The 14,901-nt window shown below is 49.6% G+C and overlaps 1 protein-coding gene across 2 annotated transcripts in view; it reads right to left on the bottom strand.

Moving 5' to 3' along the window:
• The window catches only part of LOC121875346 (cyclic nucleotide-gated cation channel alpha-3-like), a 98,871-nt gene extending 95,730 nt beyond the window's left edge, over positions 1-3,141 (bottom strand). For both annotated transcript variants that reach the window (XR_006090583.1, XM_042379866.1), the window contains exon 1: positions 2,930-3,141. Coding sequence is in view for 1 of the 2 variants with exons in the window: in XM_042379866.1 (XP_042235800.1) it covers positions 2,930-3,122 (193 nt within the window). In the remaining variant the exon portion in view is untranslated. The remainder of the gene's footprint in view (positions 1-2,929) is intronic.
• Positions 3,142-14,901: the final 11,760 nt, after the last annotated feature.

The raw sequence follows: 14,901 nt of genomic DNA, 5'->3' as shown, positions 1-14,901 counted from the left end.
AGGTATATCTCCACCACCACTATCCACCACCACAGGTATATCTCCACCACCACCATCCACCACCACAGGTATGTCTCCACCACCACAGGTATATCTCACCACCACCATCACCACCACAGGTATGTCTCCACCACCACAAGGTATATCTCCACCACCACAGGTATGTCTCACCACCACCATCACCACCACAGGTATGTCTCCACCACCATCATCACCACAGGTATGTCTCCCCACCACCATCACCACCACAGGTATGTCTCCCACCACCACAGGTATGTCTCCACCACCACCATCACCAGCAGGTGTCTCCACCACCACAAGTATATCTCACCACCACCACCACCAGTATGTCTCCACCACCACAGGTATATCTCCACCTATCTCCACCACAGGTATATCTCCACCACCACCATCACCACCACAGGCATGTCTCCACCACCACAGGTATATCTCCACCACCACCATCACCACCACAGGTATGTCTCCCACCACCACAAGTATATCTCCCACCTCCATCACCACCACAGTATGTCTCCCACCACCACCAACACCACCACAGGTATATCTCCACCACTACCATCACCACCACAGGTATGTCCATCACCACAGGTATATCTCCACCACCACCAACACCACCACAGGTATATCTCCACCACTACCATCACCCACCACAGGTATGTCTCCACCACCACAAGTATATCACACCACCACCATCACCACACACAGGTATGTCTCCACCACCACAGGTATGTCTCACACCACAGGTGTCTCTACCACCACAGGTATCTCCACCACCCTTCCAGGTATGTCTCCACCACCACAAGTATATTCCACCACTACCATCACCACCACCACAGGTATGTCTCCACCACCACAGGTATATCTCCACCACCACCATCACCACCACAGGTATGTCTCCACCACCACAAGTATATTCCACCACTACCATCACCACCACAGGTATGTCTCCACCACCACAAGTATATCTCCACCACTACCATCACCACGGATCCACACCACAAGTATGTCCCACCACCACAAGTATATCTCCACCACCACCATCACCACCACAGGTATGTCTCCACCACCAAGTATATCTCCACCACTACCATCACCACCACAGGTATGTTCCACCACCACAAGTATATCCCACCACTACCATCACCACCACAGGTATGTCTCACCACCACAAGTATATTCCACCACTACCACTCACCACCACAGGCATGTCTCCACCACCACAAGCATATCTCCACCACTACCATCACCACCACAGGTATGTCTCCACCACCACAAGTATATTCCACCACCACCATCACCACCACAGGTATGTCTCCACCACCACCATCACCACCACAGGTGTCTCCCACCACCACAAGTATATCTCCACCACTACCATCACCACCACAGGTATGTTCCACCACCACAAGTATATCTCCCACCACCACCATCACCACCACAGGTATGTCTCCACCACCACCATCACCACCACAGGTATGTCTCCACCACCACAAGTATATCTCCACCACTACCATCACCACCACAGGTATGTCTCCACCACCAGCATATCTCCACCACACCATCACCACCACAGGCATATCTCCACCACCACCATCACACCACAGGTATGTCTCCACCACCACAAGTATATCTCCACCACTACCATCACCACCACAGGTATGTTCCACCACCACAGGCATATCTCCCCACCACCACCATCACCCACAGGTATGTCTCCACCACCACAAGCATATCTCCACCACCACCATCACCACCACAGGTATGTCTCCACCACCACAGGTATGTCTCCACCACCACAAGTATATCTCCACCACTACCATCACCACCACAGGTATGTCTCCACCACCACAAGTATATCTCCACCACCACCATCACCACCACAGGTATGTCTTCACCACCACAAGTATATCTCCACCACTATCATCACCACCACCATCACCACCACAGGTATGTCTCCACCACCACAGGTATTCCACCACCACCATCACCACCACAGGTATGTCTCCACCACCACTACTTCATCACCACCACAGGTATGTCTCCACCATCACCACCACACAGGTGCCTCCACCACCACCATCACCACCACAGGCACAGTCTCCACCACACCACCATCACCACCACAGGCATGTCTCCACCACCACCATCACCACCACAGGTATGTCTCCCCACCACCATCACCACCACAGGCATGTCTCACCACCACCATCACCACCACAGGTATGTCTCCACCACCACAAGTATATCTCCACCACCACCACCACCACCACCACAGGTATGTTCCACCACCACCATCACCACCACAGGTATGTCTCCACCACCACCATCACCACCACAGGTATGTCTCCACCACCACCATCACCACCACAGGTATGTCTCCACCAACACCACCATCACCACCACAGGTATGTCTCCACCACCACCATCACCACCACAGGTATGTCTCCACCACCACAAGTATGTCTCCACCACCACAAGTATATCTCCACCACCACCATCACCACACCACAGGTATGTCTCCACCACCACAAGTATATCTCCACCACCACCATCACCACCACAGGTATGTCTCACCCACCACCATCACCACTCCACCACAGGTATATCTCCACCACCACCATCACCACCACAGGTATATCTCCACCACCACCATCACCACCACAGGTATGTCTCCACCACCACCGGGAAATATTTATAGCCGAGCGAGTATTTTAAGGCCGCCAGTATACGGTATACACTAAAGAGGGAAGGATTCATTACCGAACCTTCACCTTGTGTTTAACGCCATGGAAAGTTTGTACTAGTAGTTGTAGCGTGCACACAGTCGTCACACGCGCGGGTTCACAACACAAACACACGCACTTTCACAGTTGACCTGATAAAGGGTTAAGTAAGGAGAGCAACTGACCTGGAATGACCCGGGGACCGTTGGCGGTGATGGGGCCGGAACCATACTTGACCTGGCCCGGGTCAGCGTTGGACACGACGGCGATGTCTTCGAGTTCGTCCTCGTTGGCGCCGTGGTAGGTGGTGTAGCGGACTCTTCCTCCATCACCGCTCATCCTCTTGGAGCCCATCCCCCACATCCGCCGCCCCGACATGTTGTGGGGCCCTGGGGCACTCACAAATGTTGAGGGTTAACATGGGGTGACGTGATACCCGTCACCTCTCACGCCACACACCACTCACAGCTCATCAGTAGAGTCGTCACCGCTATTAACCTGATCTGCTTCACTACACCGAGGGATAATTACCACTGGGTTAGGACAGGAGGCGGGCGATGACCCAGCATGGTGAGGCACTATTGCTCAACACTGTTTGTGGGCCTCAGCCTCTCTCCATCTTGACTCAGCTGACGGAGCCAGCTTACTGGACCGTCCCCCTCCACTCCACCTCTCCCTCACCTTACTACACTTGCCGCCTCCAGTAAGTATAAGAGATCTCTTCCTTGTCGTGTGAAGGGCCGTTACCATGATTCTGCCGGCAGCCTAGGGGCCTCCAATACTATGTCATGTTGGCCATGCTTGGTGTTGAGGCCAGCCCCTGGCGGCCAACACTTGATGCTTGCCCTCAGCGGGGGCAGGACGACCACCACACCCAGCACAGCAGTTTCCTCATCCTCCACCTTCAGCTCCAGCGGCCTCACACTCACCTCCACCCTCTCGCTCCCTCACTCTTATGAACTCGAATACCAGGCTGCTGGCCCTTCAGTAACATGTAGCCGTGCAGCACCGTGAAGCAGGTCACTACCAGGTCAAGTATACTTGGCCGTCAGGTAACATGTACAGTGGTCGGTCTTCATAGAGCCTGTAAGAGTCACGCTAGTAGTGTAGTGTACAGGCGATGATCATGTCACAAGTGGCTGGCCTCCAGTAGCGCCGCTTATCCAGTGACAGTTTACTCAAGTCGTGTAGTAGGTCATAAAGAACAGGTGATCCTCAAGTAAAGTGGGGAGAGAGGGGCTGCAGGTAGGTACATGAGTGGAGGTGGTCACGTTTGTCGCAACTTAGGTAAGTGGAAGGAGTGGGCCAGGTGCCACGTACCGGTGGACACCCTCAGGGCTGGTGACCATACTGCAGCACACACACACCTCAGGGCCAGGTGAGGATGCAGCTAACGCCCCCTCACCACCACGCTTACCCACTTTCCTCACTCTGTGGGACCACTCAGCACTACTCCACACTGGTCCTGTGAGGCGACACACACGTGTTTTATGTTGGCAGGAGAGTGGAGGACCCAGCAGCCATGTGGTGGAGTGTGGCCACTACTGGGTCACTCTGGTGGTGGGTGCGGGCGAGGTGAGGTGAGGCCCCACATAGCGGGCCCTGCCCTAGTATTCACCTTCCGCCCACGATATTGGGCGGTGGTAGCCAGGGTGCGGGAGTGGGTGGGCGGCTCTCACACCACCACACCGCCCACACGTAGCTACAACTGAGTGTGGTGATGGTCCAGTGTTGTGCCCGCCTGGTGAGGGCGGCCCCTACTCTGTTACAACACGTTCCTTCCTGGTGATGCTCCCCGTCCCCAGCACGCCTCCGCTAGTGTGATGGGCGTGTACAGCCTGGTGTGGGCGGGGGAGTAGGCGACCTGCTCACATCACAATACACGAACTCCTCCTCTCACAAAGACCACGCCACAACTGAGACCGTTTCTCCAACAGGCGACCACACGCACGCACGAACGCACGCGCCAACACACTCACACTCTTAACATGGACAAGAGGGCTGCCTATACCCACTACTAGCAGACACAGACTGCCCTAGCCTCCAGACGGCCGCCACCAGCTACCGTGACCCCATCAGTGACCACCATAACCCCTACAGGTAAACCCAAGTCCTGGCCACCACAGCGGGTTGAGGGCGGTGAGGCGATCGATGACGGGGAGTCCACCAGCATCTCTGGCGTGATGCTGCTGGTGGTGGTGGTGGTAGTGTGGTGGTGGTGGTGATGGTGTTACCCACCACGTCCCTCCTCCGACCACAACCACCACCTCACCCCTCACCACAACCACCACCACCATAATCACCACCTCATTCTCTTCAACCACCCCCTGCTACCATCACTAGCACGACCATATGCTACTACGACAACCATAACTACCATCACCACAACACAGATACTTCCCGACACTAGCTCACCCCTCACCTCACCACTCACCTCATCCCTCACCTCACACCTCACCTCAGCCCTCACCTCACCTCTCACCTCACCCCCTCACCTCACCCCCCTCCTCCTCTCACCCCTCACCTCACCCCTCACCTCACCTCTCACCTCCTCACCCCTCACCTCATCCTCCTTCACCTCTCACCCCCTCCTCACCTCTCACCCTCACCTCACCTCCTCCCACCTCTCCCCCCTCACCTCACCTCACCTCACCTCTCACCCCTCACCTCACCCTCCCACCTCATCCCTCCACCTCACCTCTCACCCCTCACCTCACCCCTCACCTCATCCCTCACTTCACCTCTCACCCCTCCCACCTCACCTCTCACCCCTCACCTCACCCTCCACCTCACCTCACCTCTCTTTCCCCCTCCTCCACCTCTCCCCTCCTCACCACTCACCTCACCTCTCATCCCTCACCTCACCCTCACCTCACCCCTCACCTCACCACTCACCCATCCCTCACCTCACACCCTCACCTCAGACCACCACCTCACCCTCACCCCCACCCCACCCCTCACCCCACCCCACCCTCACCTCACCTCCACCTCTCACCCCCCCCACCTCCCCACCCTCACACACACCTCTCAGCCCTCACCTGCATCCCCTCACCCCACCCTCACCCTCACCCCCTCCCCACCCCACCACCTCACCCTCACCCCCCTCACCCCCTCACCCCCCCTCACCTCACCCTCACCCCTCACCCCACCCCACCTCACCCTCACTCACCCACCCTCATCCCTCACCCTCACCCCCACCTCACCTCACACCCCTCACTCACCTCACCTCCCACCCCCACCTCACCCTCACCTCACCCCTCACCCCTCACCTCCCCCACACCTCACCCCACCACCCCACCCCACCTCACCCTCACCCCACCTCACCCTCTCACCTCACCTCCTCTCACCTCCCCACCCCCCCCCTCACCTCCTCACCCCCCACCTCACATCCCTCACCTCTCACCACCTCACCTCTCACCCCTCACCTCACCTCACCTCACCTCCTCACCTCACCTCACCTCTCCCTCACCTCACCTCACCTCACCCACCCTCACTCACCTCTCACTCTCACCTCACCTCACCCCTCACCTCACCTCTCACCCCTCACCTCACCTAAAAGTCTATTATTTTAAACAGTTATCTGGGGATGGTAGTGCAAATATATCATGGTAGCGTACGAGCATCATGGTAGTGACCTGTGCCGTAGGTGGGTGAGGTGTGATTATCGTTCTGGGTGATGCTGGTAGTGGCAGGAGTAGTAGTGGTGGTAGTAGTAATGGTGGTAGTAGTAGTAGTGGAGGTGGTAGTAGTGGTGGTAATGGTAGTAATGTAGTAATGGTACTAGTAGTTGTGGTAGTAGTGGTGCGGTAGTAGTAGTAATGGTACTAGTAGTTGCGGTAGTAGAGGCGGCAGTGGTAGTAGTGGTGGTAATGACAGTAACTGCTTTGGTAATTGTGTTAATAATAATAGTTGTAGTAATGCTAGTAATAGTAGTAGTAGGGGAAGCTGCCATTCACACCATGAGAACGATATTTGAGCAGCGTGATTGTGAGGCCGTTCTCCTGGTGGACGCTTCAAACGCATTCAACATACTTAACCGCAAGGCTGCACTGCACAACATCAAGATCAAGTGTCCAAGCTTTGCAGTGTATGTTGAAAACACCTATAGGAATCCATCAGACCTCTATATAGTAAACACCAAGGCTCTAAGAGGTGATACCATCATACAGTCAACTGAAGGAACAACGCAGGGAACCCTATTGCAATGGCAATGTACGCAATAGGCCTATCCGTGCTCCAACACACAATAAAATTTGAAACAACCGAGGTCAAGCAAGTGGCGTATGCTGACGACCTTACAGGAGCAGGAAAAGTGGAGGACACCAAAAAGTGGTGGGACTTGGTAACATCACCAAGTCCACAAATAGGGTACCACCCAAACGCCAGCAAGTCCATCCTCAATGTGAAGCCAGAACATTATGAACGGGCAATGGAGGTGTTCGGTGGAAGTGTGGTCCAAATAACAAAGGATGGCCAAAGACACCTAGGAGCAGTAATCGGCACGATGGACTTCAAGACCGAGTACGTAACGGGAAAGGTCAATGAGTGGGTTAGGGAAATCCAAGCTCTGTCTAAGATTGCTAACACAGAGCCACATGCGGCTTTTGCGGCATTCACCCATGGAGTCAAGCATTGCTGGAACTACCTGATGCGCACTATCCTTGATATCGGACTCCTCTGCCACCCTCTGGAAGAAGCTATCAGCGTCAATTTCATTCCCAAATTAGTGAAACACCTTCACTTAACCCCAGCAGAATGATCACTCCTTGCACTACCACCGAGACTGGGAGGAATGGGATTGACCAATCCAGAGGAGATTGCTGCCACCGAACATCAAAACTCAGTTAAGCTCACGGCAGCCCTCACGGACCACATAATAGCTCAGAACGCAACAGGGGAGGTGGATACCAGTGAAGTAACAAGATTCGAAGGTCCATTACGACAGAACAACTGCACGGTCAAAGTGATAAGTTGCAGCGACTGTTGCAGCAAGTACCAGAGAATTTGAAGGAAAAAAGTAGCTATAGCGCAGGAGGTGGGCGCCTCGAACTGGTTAACTACGTTACCGATAAGGACAAATGGTTTCAGTCTCAATAAACAAGAATTTACAGATGCCATTGCTCTAAGGTACGGTAGGCCAGTAGAAGGTTGGCCCTCCCAATGCGTGTGTGGCTCTTCCTATGACGTCGATCACGCCATGGTGTGCAAGATAGGGGGCTTCATATGCATGAGGCATGACGAAGTAAGGGATCTTACAGCAAATATGTTGAAGGAAATCTGCTGTAGAACCAACCCTTATTCCATTGGACGGTGAGAATTTCCAACATAGGACTTCAAACACATCCAACGAAGCCCGTGTGGACGTCAGTGCTCGAGGATTCTGGACGCGGGGACAGCGAGCCTTCTTCGACATCAGGATTTTTTATCCCATGGCCGCATGTCACCGTAACTTAGCTCTCGATGCTGCACACAGGAGGAATGAGAATGACAAGATAGGGGCATATGGGGAGAGAATTCAGAACGTTGATTAAGGCAGCTTCACTCCTCTGGTGTTCACAACCTCTGGTGGGATGGGACCAAGTGCAAGATGTTTCTATGCCAGACTCGCAGAGGTGATATCCGAACAGAAGCAGCAGCCCAGAAGTTGTTACAGCCTGGATGAGATGTCGACTATCCTTCTCTCTCCTTAGGTCGGCTTTGCTCTGCCTCAGGGGAACGAGAGCATCGGCTCCAAAGCCGACAACAGCTGCAGATATTGACTATGAGGCAACAGTCACTGAATTCCGCATAGATCTGCGGCTCAACTAACTCAACACAGCTAGGATAGCTACTTATGTATTAGGATATTTAATATTAAGGTAATAAAATGGTGGCGAAGGTATGGCTATTGGTGGAGGCTGGAGGCCATTACAAAAAAAAGTATTAGTGGTAGTTGTGGTAATAATAGTATTAGTGGTAGTTGTGGTAGTAGTAGTATTAGTGGTAGTTGTGGTAGTGGTGGGAAAGCCAGGACAACCACCTAGCTCTTATAGGCGACAAAGAATATATAATTTAGCACTGTGGACTCCGGCAGCCAGCGCCTTAAAGCTGTACTCACACCAGACCACCACTCACCCTGTCTTTAATCTCTTACAAGGGCCACCTGCCTGCTCAGTTTCCTTTAAAAATTTAAGGAAGGGGGTCAGTCGAGAGCATACCCCTCCCACCCCTTCCCTTTCCCTTCCCTCTTAAGGCTTAGGTTAGGTTAGCGTGGTATTTAAAAAATTAATAAAAACATCCGTCCGGCGAGATATACAGTTTAAGATATACTGTACTGTACTTTAGGTAGGTACATAATAATAATAATAATAATAATAATAATAATAATAATAATAATAATAATAATAATAATAATAATAATAATAATACAATATCGCATGACAACTAACTTTCTCACATTAATTTTTTTTTCTTTCCTTTACCACCTCTCACACAACTGTCCCACACTACCACCACCTCTCACACAACTGTCCCACACTACCACCACCTCTCACACAACTGTCTGTCTCACACTACCACCACCTCTCACACTACCACCACCTCTCACACTACCCTGGATGCCAAAGAGATCTGCACAAGGTTTTCAAATGGTCGCAGGTCTGGCAAATTACTTTTAACATAACCAAACCCAAGGCTCTGGAAATGGGACAAAACAACCCTAATGACCTAATTACAAAAATTCTATTAATAACGCCGGTAAGGACAACAGATCTAAGCGTTGTACTATACTTAGGGCAACGCAACAAGTGGAATCAGCAGTGAATAAAGCCAACCAAACTTGAAGATTTATGAGTCGTAACTTTTTTTTTTTTACTTTCTCCCATTATAAGGTTTAACATATAAGTAGATGCTGGCAACTTTTAAATATTTACCAAGTTTTATTATATAATACGTATATACATTTAATCTAAAACAGTTCAATTGGGTTTAGTATGGTTAGGTTCAATTAAGTTACGTATAGTTGGGTTAAGTTAAGTTCAATTCAGTTTGGTATTATCGGCATGTTTAGGTTAAGTTAGAATCATTACGTTTGGTATGGTTAAGTTAGAACAGTTACAACACTGACATAAATAGTTCCTGTACCAATATATTAAAACAAGCATGGAAGAGAAACAGTCAATATTAACACCTCACAGCTTACCCCTGGACGAGCAGCTAACACGCTGTTTGACACCCATCTTCACTGTCTCCTTCAAACACAACTTCAGTCTAGTCTTCTAAGTACACACGACCACTAATTTCTTGACATATTACAGCCTCAGTTTTTTCTTCATAATTCACTAAAACTATAAACGTCAACACAAGTGTTTGTTTGAGGAAATAAATCATTATGGTATTTTCACAACAGATCAGTCTCGCCTCTACTCCTTTTCATATACTGTACTGTATTTAAGATTTTTTTTTTTTTTTTTGTATTTCAAGTTGGTGCTGGATCATTGTGGAATTCCCTAAAGCACTATAACCACCAAACATTCCTGGTACGTTTATAAATTATCAATAAATAAGCTGACCTGTCCGGTCCACCTGTTGTTGACACTGAAACTCCCATGACAGACACCAACAACGTGGTTGAAGAATTTTGACGGACAGTAATTTAGCGGTGGAGTAGCTAAATCTATCTGTCTATCAATCCATCTATCTAACTTCATACCTAGAAACTTAGCCAACATTGACCAAAGGTCACCGACCTAGTAACTTATGACATCTCATGTCATGAGGTGTTTTTGAGTTTAATTGAGTGTCCGACTATCCGGTCCGTGGTGTGGTGTTAGGGGTAAGTGCACTCTGTCTTTACAATTACAATGCGCCACACTAACACTTTTTCCGTCACCATTCCCGTTTTCCGAAGTTTTTCCATGAGTTGTAATGTTTTTAGAGCGTCTCTCTCAGACTAAAGGTATCTTTTCCGCCTCATTGGTTTGCTCCAATTTTCGTGGTCAAGTCATGACCTCTACTCGGTAATGAGGATGTTTATATAATATAAATATCGAGCAGCGTAAAATAAATAGGTTTAATTTTAGAATTATTCAGTGTCGTATCTTTAATAAATTGCCTAAGTGAATTTTTTTCATTGATGTTGATATTCGTAATTACATCTGATATGTTTACGTTGAGCGAACTGTTCAATTGACGAACACGGAAAGACTGGCGCACCAGATGAGTGTGTGACACTGTCCGCTCAGACAAATTACTATCTTTAGAAAATTGATGCCGCCTGGGTATTGTAAGAATACCTTGGTCATTCCATTTGTCCATACGCACTCTGAGAAACCAAAGCAAGAAAGGTGGATGTTCGAGCCGAGCTCTATGGGTCAGCACCGATTGGCTGGGCCGGATGGCATGTGTGGACTACTGTGCTGTACGTTGGAGTGTCTAAAGGGTATTACAACGTTTCCAATACTGTGTGTGTGTGTGTGACTGACTCAGGAATGTAACTTATGAACAGCAAAAGTTTAAAATCACTGTTCTCTTATTTATTTCTAATCCTTTCACCACTCATCAGCTTACTAGCCATTTGGGTGTTTGGTCTATCCAGTGTTAGTATAGGAGGAAACCGGGGAACGGGAAACCTGTGATGTTTGGTAGTGAGGATCACACTGGATAACACCCTTCTCACGTGTGTCTGGACCAAGCAGGACTCGAACCCTTGATAATGATGAGAGATACGCACATCACTGCCGTAGCACCCAAGGGTGCATTCAAGTGATCTGTTAAAACAAATACGCTACTAATTGGAAGACTGCCAGAAATCTCCATCTATAGAGTAAAAAAGGCCAGCTGGCCAACTTAAACCAGGAGATTTTTTTTTTGCGGGAATTAGTCCCACAGCGGCCTCCTCCTCCTCTCAGCCCCCTTCACGGCGGCCTCCTCCTCCTCTCAGCCCCCTTCACAGCGGCCTCCTCCTCCTCTCGGCACCCATCACAGCTACCTCCTCCTGCTCCTCCTCTCAGTCCCCTTCACAGCGGCCTCCTCCTCCTCTCAGCCCCCTTCACGGCGGCCTCCTCCTCCTCTCAGCCCCCTTCACAGCGGCCTCCTCCTCCTCTCGGCACCCATCACAGCTACCTCCTCCTGCTCCTCCTCTCAGTCCCCTTCACAGCGGCCTCCTCCTCCTCTCAGCCCCCATCACAGCTACCTCCTCCTTCTCCTCCTCTCAGCCCCCTTCACATGGCCTCCTCCCTCCCTCTCAGCCCCCTTCACAGCGGCCTCCTCCTCCACTCAGCACCCATCACAGTGATCTCCTCCTCCTCCTCAGCACCCATCACAGCTGCCTCCTCCTCCACTTCAGCACCTATCACAGCTACCTCCTCCTTCTCCTCCTCTCAGCCCCTTCACAGCGGCCTCCTCCTCTCAGCCCCCTTCACAGCGGCCTCTCCTCCTCCTCTCAGCCCCCTTCACAGCGGCCTCCTCCTCCTCTCAGCCCCTTCACAGCGGCCTCCCTCCTCCTCCTGTAGCACCCATCACAGCTACCTCCCTCCTCCCTCCCTCCCTCCTCTCAGCACCCATCACAGTGACCTCCTCCTCCACTCCAGCACCTATCACAGCTACCTCCTCCCTCTCTCCTTCAGCCCCTCTCACAGCGGCCTCCTCCTCTCAGCCCCTCACAGCCAGCACCCATCACAGTGATCTCCTCCTCCTCTCAGCACCCTTCACAGCGGCCTCCTCCTCCACTCAGCACCCATCACAACTGCCTCCTCCTCCACTCAGCACCCATCCTGTGATGACTGATTACCTGTACTGATGACTTTTCTATTTTTTTTGGGAATTATCACCTGGGCACAGGTCAAACAACCCACAAATCTGGGCCCAAGGAAAAATAAGAACAGAAAGAAATTAAAAATAGGGAAGAAACAGGTTATACTGTGTTAATCTATACCACGATGATGCCGGAAAACCATCTTTTTAAAGTGAGACAGATTGTAAGAGTATGGAAACACAGAAGAAGGCAGAGCATTCCACAGTTTGGCTGTGTGAGGAAAGAAGGAGGTACTATAACGGGTTATTATAGTGTGACCGACATCCACAGAGAAACGGTGGACTCCGCGGGCAAGACGTGTGTTACGAGCCCGCGGCCTTGCCGACGGTACACAGGATGCCAAATCCACCGATCATTGCCCGTTAAAGTACCTGTAAAAGAGAGAGAGAGTGAAGCAACATTGCGGTGAAGAGAAAGGGAAGAGAGGTTGTCGACTAAAGGAGGAGAGTTAATAAGACAAAATGCCTTTGATTCCACCCTATCTAACAGTTGAAGAGCCACCCGAGATATGAGAGCAGTACTCCAAGTTAGGACGAATGAATCCCTTATATACTTGAAGCAACTGCTCAGGAGTGAAGTAGCTACGGCATCTGTACAGCATTCCCAACTTTCGGGAGGCAGCTTTAGCTATGTTAATGATGTGTGATTTCCAGGACATATTGGAAGAAATGGTGAGGCCTAACATATTTATTTCAGAATTTGGCAGAATGATAGCGTCCTGAAATGTAATTGGTGGGAGATCATCTAATTTAGAAAGTGTAATTGGTAAATACTGGGTTTTATTACAATTGAATTTAACCAAGTTTGTACCTCCCTATTTAGAGATGCTGCACAGATCCGCATTGATAGAAGTAATGATATCAGCTCTAGAAACAGATCTAGTATGGGAATTAGGGAGAAGGGAAAAATGTGAAGAAGAGTGAAGAGTAGAATCATCAGCGTAAGAATGGATAGAATTAGTTGTAGTGTGAAGTAAATCATTGATAAAAAGAAGGAACAGAGTAGGTGAAAGAACAGAACCATGTGGGACACCACTATTGGTAGAGAAAGAACGAGAGATCGATACCTTGACAACAACTGCCATGGATCAATTCTCAAGGACGCTAGAGATAAGAAAACAAAGTGAGGCAGAGAAACCATAAGAGGGAAGTTTTGAAAGCAAAGACTTGTGCCATACCCTGTCAAATGCTTTGGAGATGTCGAGGGCCACGACGAAAGTTTCCCCATAAACCATATGTTCGTGTTCTGGGTAATAAGTTCAATATACAGGAGCGAACACAAACACCTGTATAATTTTGTAGGTTCGATTTACTGGATAAGAGATATGTACACAAGGGGAGTAGCGCTCTTCAACCTGTCTGCTTGTCAACTGCTCTATAGGCTGCATATGGCAAGTGATACATTAGCAGCTTCCATATGTCGCCAGGCACATTAATTGAGCATGTGGGACATGGTAATTACATTGCCACACGCTGCTAGCTAGGCTGAATAAATAATATATATAAATGGAGCACATACATAATATACATACAAAATATATAATACAGCATACATAATATACATACACCATAAGAGAGGATGACCAAAGATGGATGCAATAGGAGAGCAGATCACCAGTAGATCTCGCCTGGCGAAAGCCATACTGGTTACCTATATCGAGGACTGATTACCTGTACTGAAGACTGATTACCTGTACTGATGACTGATTACCTGTACTGAGGACTGATCACGTGTACTGAGGACTGATCACGTGTTCTGAGGATTCCTGACTCTCACCTTAAAAAATAATGTGTGAAGATGTGGTGGGAGGTGGAAAGCAAGAAAGGATTCGTGCTGGAACATAATGAGCCGTGTCTTGGCTGAGTGTGGCTTAAATACATATTAATAATCTGAGCAAGATTCACCAGTGTGTTGAGAGTGTTCCTGCGAGAAGGACCCGAGTTAAGAGGACCCGAGTTAAGAGGACCCAAGTTACCAGAGGGACACGAGTTACCAGAAGGTCATAGGGTAAGATTACCCAACCTTCTCAACTGGTTACAAATGTTCTTAATCACAAAATTATCCAGTTTGTACATACCATTACTCAAATTCATGTTGACACATTCGAGTGAAGGACAAAAGCCCCTAGGACTAAAGCCCCTAGGACAAATACCCCTAGGCCAAAAGCCCCCTAGGACAAAAGCCCCCCAAGGAGAAGTAATAAGAAATTTTAAAATAATTATTTAATTTTTTTACAGTTTATGAACACTTCTCGAACCTAACCTAACCTAACATAACCTTACCTAACCTAACCTAACATAACCTTCGGGAATTCTTTTATAGTTATAAAGAAGTATACAAGGAATGTTTATTAAATTTGCAATT

The sequence above is a fragment of the Homarus americanus genome, unplaced genomic scaffold (assembly GCF_018991925.1).
Source record: "Homarus americanus isolate GMGI-L3 unplaced genomic scaffold, GMGI_Hamer_2.0 scaffold56241, whole genome shotgun sequence".
Classification (NCBI taxonomy): Eukaryota; Metazoa; Arthropoda; class Malacostraca; order Decapoda; family Nephropidae; genus Homarus; species Homarus americanus.
Note: the sequence above shows the minus strand (reverse complement) of the source record. Positions and strands in the feature narration are given on the sequence as shown.